At 37.9% G+C, this 5,895-nt stretch overlaps 1 protein-coding gene across 1 annotated transcript in view; it reads right to left on the bottom strand.

Moving 5' to 3' along the window:
• LOC119583692 overlaps positions 1 to 5,672 on the bottom strand; it is a 15,814-nt gene extending 10,142 nt beyond the window's left edge. Inside the window, exons 1-4 of the mRNA XM_037932324.1 lie at positions 5,533 to 5,672; positions 1,925 to 2,009; positions 1,382 to 1,552; positions 494 to 612 (exon numbers count right to left, since the gene is read on the bottom strand). Coding sequence (XP_037788252.1) covers positions 494 to 612; positions 1,382 to 1,552; positions 1,925 to 2,009; positions 5,533 to 5,634 — 477 coding nt within the window. The 5' untranslated portion in view covers positions 5,635 to 5,672. The remainder of the gene's footprint in view (positions 1 to 493; positions 613 to 1,381; positions 1,553 to 1,924; positions 2,010 to 5,532) is intronic.
• Positions 5,673 to 5,895: the final 223 nt, after the last annotated feature.

Genomic DNA, 5,895 nt, shown 5'->3' with positions numbered 1-5,895 from the left:
AAAATAAAACACATAAAAAGACCACTTTCTTTTGGTGTCAAAGATTTATCTTAAACTGGAGCTAAAATGGGTTGAAACTTAGGAGTACTTTGCAGAAGACAGTTATAGTATTCTTTTTCTACATTAGTCTTAAATGATAATACTAGCCAATTGGTGGTGATAAAAGAGAGAGAAAAAAAAAATCATCAACTTTTTTTTTTCTCCTTCCCTATGAAAAGGGAATGGAAAAATAGAAAATCTATCAACTCAAAAGCTTATCTATATCTTGTATAAAAATAATAATAACAATAATAATAACAATAATAATAATGATAATGATAATAATAATAATAATGAAAATCAAATAAATAAAATCTAAATAAACTGTAGACCCGTGAGACATCGTATACTCAGTTGCTTACATGAAAATAAATGATGGTAGCTTGAAGTCACAGATGTGAAATGACTGCTACAAACAAACATCAAGCAAGGCTTTCTTCATATTAAAGGATACAATAGCATTATACTGGTCCAGCATATTCTTAATCTGCATGCTTTGTGCAGTGGCAGCTTCTTCATCCTGGCTGTGTTTGTTAGCTATCTGGATAAGTTCGTCACTCAGGTTGGGTGTATCTGGAAAGAAATTAGAAATAAGTCCTCTTATATAATTCCACAAGTCATACAAGAAAAAGAAAGATGTTATAGTCATGTTGCTTATATATAGAAGTTGGCAGCCATTTTGGAACTAGGGGTTAAACATTTTAAAATTACTGTAAATAGACCTGCCATTGTAACCATTTCTGTGTGGTTAATCTAATGCTACTGGGAAAGGCATATATGTACATGCCATGCCCACTGTCAGTTTTATTTATTAATCATCTTTACACATAAATGGCTCCACAAATATTTAGTCACCAAGGAGTCAGTTACTAGTACCTCTTTATTTTTTTTTGATTTTTGCAAAATTTCTCTGATCTTATATTGCTATTAGTAATGTTAATAACATCATAAAAATTATAATGTCTATAAGAGAGGTGGAATCAGGTGAGGTAACAAGGCCTACTAATGGACTCCTTGGTGGCTAACATTGTGTAGAGACATTTCAAAAATCAAAACTATAGTAAACACTCCTGGCAGCATTGGGTTAAAGGTAATGCATGTGATTAATAATATTGTCTTAACCTATACACTTACTCTTACTATTTCTCTGAATAAACTACACTATTTTCTCTGAACAAATATAAAGTAACCTTTGTCTTTGGATTTTGAGTTGTTGTTACAAATAAGTAGTCAGTAATATATGTTTGCCATTATAGTCTCTGATTCCCTAATTTAATCAAACACACATAATCACCCATTAAAATGACAAAGCCACAAAATCGTCAAAAACATCATCACTTACCACTAATGTGCTGCGAGTCAAGAACATGCTTGAGTGAGTGTAGCGTATTGAGCTGCTGATGCTGGTTTCGGAGCTGCTCTTCCCGGGTCAGCACTAGGTCCAGCTTCACATTATCAGATAATTCAAAAGACTCTCCATATGCTGGGTCAAGGTACCGCTCCAATTCTTCCACTGAGAGAAGAGATATTGTGTTTGAAGATTAGAGGAAAGAAAGAAAGAAATTGAGAAACACATACATATTTGCAAAGGTCAAAAAGCAAAAACAGAGAGAGAGAGAGAGAGAGAGAGAGAGAGAGAGAGAGAGAGAGAGAGAGAGAGAGAGAGAGAGAGAGAGAGAGAGAGAGAGAGAGAGAGAGAGAGAGAGAGAGAGAGAGAATAAATCCAGCAGATTGTTGAAGTAAGAGTAGGAAGCAACATATGATGAAAAAAGGAGAAACATACAACAGGAAAGAGAGTTGTGATTCTAAGGTTCTTCCCTGTTTCCCTGTGCCAGTAAACAAGCAATACATGAAGTCCTAGCCTTTAAGAAGCCTCATTACTTACATCTCTTCATGACCATCATCATCCTGTCTCTAGTCCCAAGGGCACTGCCCAACTGGCCACCCAAGGAAGCAAGTGTGGACACAACCTGTAAAAAAAAAAAAAAAAAAAAAAAATAATAATAATTATTAATAACTTTAGTTTATACTGAAAAAATAGAATCAACTTTTTAACATCTAATGATAAAAAACTGCCATAAGTGCTGGACATGGCAGTGTGATGGTGGTGGTGTAGTAGTTGTATTGGTGCAGTGTGGTGGTGAAAGAAAAGTGTAAAATATAAAATGAGGTATGTGAGTTTAAGGTGCCACCATTGAAAAACAGTTTGGGAACCCCTGCACTAAGCCTACACCATTCCTACATAGTTAGTGGACATTAAATAAACAAACTGGTTATTAACACATAATACATTTACAGATTATAATCGGACCTATTCTCCTGTATTTAGCATATTCACTTATTCATTATATAAGGCAATAGTATTGTTTCCATCATACCATATGAGTAAGATATTTGCTGGCCCTTCACTATACCACCATAGTATATGAAAACAACTGCAACTGTTGAACAAGAAGTTTGCTATGTGGAAACATGAGATGACAATAAACATACTATATAATCTAAAGAAAGTGCTGGTGCTACAATTGCTTATCAATTCACAAATATAAGCTCCTATGGTTTAGTCCTGTAAAGCTATGTTCTCTCTGCTTTACACTCCATCAGTGTTAAACAAGCTTTTACCATCAATATTTGTTAATTTTCTAGAGTAGGTCTGCATCTTAACCCCTTGGATATGGATGCTTCACTTCCTGCACATGGTCCAGAATATAGGCATTAGGCCTACTTGGGTGGCCACTCTGATGGGTACATGGCTTGTAGGCTGGACACACATGACACTTGTGTGCAGTGACAAGACTCGATGCCTCCCCTCTGCAATGTTATTTTCTCTTTTTCTGTAGTTCTTTTAGCTTTTTTTTTCTATTTTCCAAAGTCAATACTTGTTATTTGATATACTTTATCTCAATGGCAATAGACTGTTTTCCTAGTAAATACTTTAAATAATCTTTTAAGGTATTCTTCCCTCTGGCTGGAACTCTTCCAGTCATGGCTCATGGATGGTACTTTCCACATTCACTTATCCATGGATATGCGAAAGCCTCTTCCTAAACCCAATAAATCTAATCACTTGTGATGAGACATTCCCATCACCCTAGACTTCAATGAAATTCTTATGAAGGCAAGTTTCCATCACCCCGGCCCTCATGCAAATTTTCTCATGTCATGTTCACTCGTACATCGATGGGAAAATTGCCAAATGAGTAAAATAAATCTCCCAATGGATTTGTGCATTCCTGGTGAGTCTTTTCCATCACCCTGGCCTTCAGCCAAAATGCTCACAACAACAGGTTCAGGTTACCTGGTCTACAGCTAATTTTCCCATGAAGGCATGTTCACGTCATCCACACCTTGACTCTTTTTCTTTTTTCATGACATTGGTTATGTCACCCTGATCCAAGGGGTTCAAATGCCTAATGCCCCTGGGAGCTCCCAAAGTTGTCTGATGTGTGCAGTCCTGTTACAAACATTTACCACCTAGCTAATAGGCTTGGGGGTACTACCGGAGTTTCTGGGAAGGGGAAAGGGGTATATGCAAAACCAGGCATAACAGGTAATTACAGAAGTGAAAAAGCCCCTCCCAATCACTGTTGCCTATTTTCTTTATTTCTGATATTCTTTACTTGCACAGATCATTCATATATCAGTAGTTTTGGTATATATAGTCACCACAATTGTCGTTGGACACCTTGTGTTCAAAAGGAGCATATGATACGAGTTAGACAATGTCATGGAAATTATGCTAAAGATGCGTGGTTTGTATTTTGGGGACTCCTGGCAACTCAGGGAGAGTATAAGTTACTCTTGTGAGCCAGACACCCTAGCCTCCGGGCTAGTACAGTGGTAATGTGTCGGCAGTTCGCGCCCCGCCCATGCGAGAAGTTGCAATTGTCGCCCGGAGGTTACTGCTGCGGCTGGGCACCACAGCGGGTAAGGACTAGGTTCAGCTGAGTTAGCACCAGCTGACACACGTGAGCGAGTCGGCATTAATCGACACAGGCCGGGCTCCCCTCATGGCATAGCCCAGGCGAGGCTAAGCTTCGCATATCGGACTTATCCAGACACCCTCAATGTTCCCTAGATAATGGAAGTGGAAAGATGAATGGATGATTTCCCATTTTGTACTTTGTCTTTCATACCTATTTGTTGCAAGGCTACAAAACCTTATTACATAACAGGTATGGCGCACAATGAAATATGGCAGGACATGAAAAGATGACCTTAAAAAGATTTCTTTCTTCTTCTTCTGTATAATATTCATATTTTACTCCATTATTTTTCAAATACCATTCATGCCCTCCCCTGCTATTGGGACCAAAAGTATGGGTATGGAGAGGGGGGGGGGGAGCATAATTTCTATATATGTGGGTAGAAGAGTGAGACAAATTCATCAATACAACTGTTGTTGTGATTGATCATGCCAAGGTATTCTGAATATTTACCAAGATTTTGTGACATTGAATTAGGGATTGACTCCTGTGACTGCAACCATACTGTGAAGGGTAGATATTCTGAATATCTTTGTATGTATGACTGATCAAATAATTGAAGACAAAGAATCCTTCACATATTCAAAGCAGGTTAGAGCACATGACTAACATGCCTGAGCACCCAATGCCAAGACTGTCTTACACTCTATCGTACTGCACATATGTGATGGATTCTTTGTTGTCTAGGGCGGTGGCTGGGGGCAGCAGCCCCTCTTCCCCCATGGAGGGTTACAGGGGATATAGCTCTCTGCAACTGAATATCTATTGACCAAATCATATTTTTCCCGACAATTTCCCTAATACCAATCATGCTCTTCCTTGTTATTGAAGGTACTGGGGGTTTCCGCAGCATAAATTCTATACATCTGTGTAGTAGAAAGTGATAGGAATCCATTGATAACAATATATTTATAATAGGTCATGCGAAGGTATTCTGAATATTTACCCTGTAAAGAGTTTATCTATGTACAGTCAGAAAAAGCTATCGTTGCCTTTACTAGTGCTCAATGAGGAACCAAATGCCTCTCTGATTATTGAGCTAATTAACTTGCCTAGCTATTCCACACCATTTCATTGATTTCTCATATTAGTTTGTGCAAAGGGTAATACTGTTTTTATGATCTAGAACAGGTAGAAATCAACTACATATCTTATGGTAACTATGATTTCCCACGGGTCGCTGTTGAATGGAAATGAGAAGGCTAACTGGGAAATAATGGTTTGAGACTGAAGAACACACAAAGGAAAACTTATGAAAGCATAAGTTGTGTTTTGAAAATATGACTTAGGACTACTATTTTCCTTAATTACTGGTGTCCGTGATTCTCAATTACAGATACAAACTGAACATAATAAAGCTCCAATTATGACTATACGCCCTCTTTCACTGGCTTTGTTTACCATTCGTAAGCCCGACAGTTCACCAATTTCCTTGTCATTTTTGTTGTTACTATGGAAAGCTTTCTCTACCTAGCCTCTTCAAACCATACCCGTGCATCACTCTTACCTCTGGATATTCTGCATCTTTGGGTAGAGGGCCAAATATCTTCTCCTCGAGCCTTTTCACTCGCTCTTCCAGGATGTCTAGACTTTCGGTTTCGGTCGCCATGTCTGCACGCTCACGTTCGAGTCCGAGCAGAAATTGGACCTTGAAAAAATAAAAGTAATACAAATTGAAATAGTAATTAGACATTTCCAACTTTTTTCTAATAATGACAATGGGGTTTTACCTTTACCCTCATTGCTTTAGGCTATGGTTCGCTCCCCATATCAAGCGTTAGAAAATATTCGATTACTGTACACTGTAAACTGTGCAAAGGAAAATGATAAATACTTTATGCAAAATTCGTTCAACCTTGAGTAAATAAAT

This window comes from Penaeus monodon, chromosome 17 (assembly GCF_015228065.2).
Source record: "Penaeus monodon isolate SGIC_2016 chromosome 17, NSTDA_Pmon_1, whole genome shotgun sequence".
Lineage (NCBI taxonomy): Eukaryota > Metazoa > Arthropoda > Malacostraca > Decapoda > Penaeidae > Penaeus > Penaeus monodon.
Note: the sequence above shows the minus strand (reverse complement) of the source record. Positions and strands in the feature narration are given on the sequence as shown.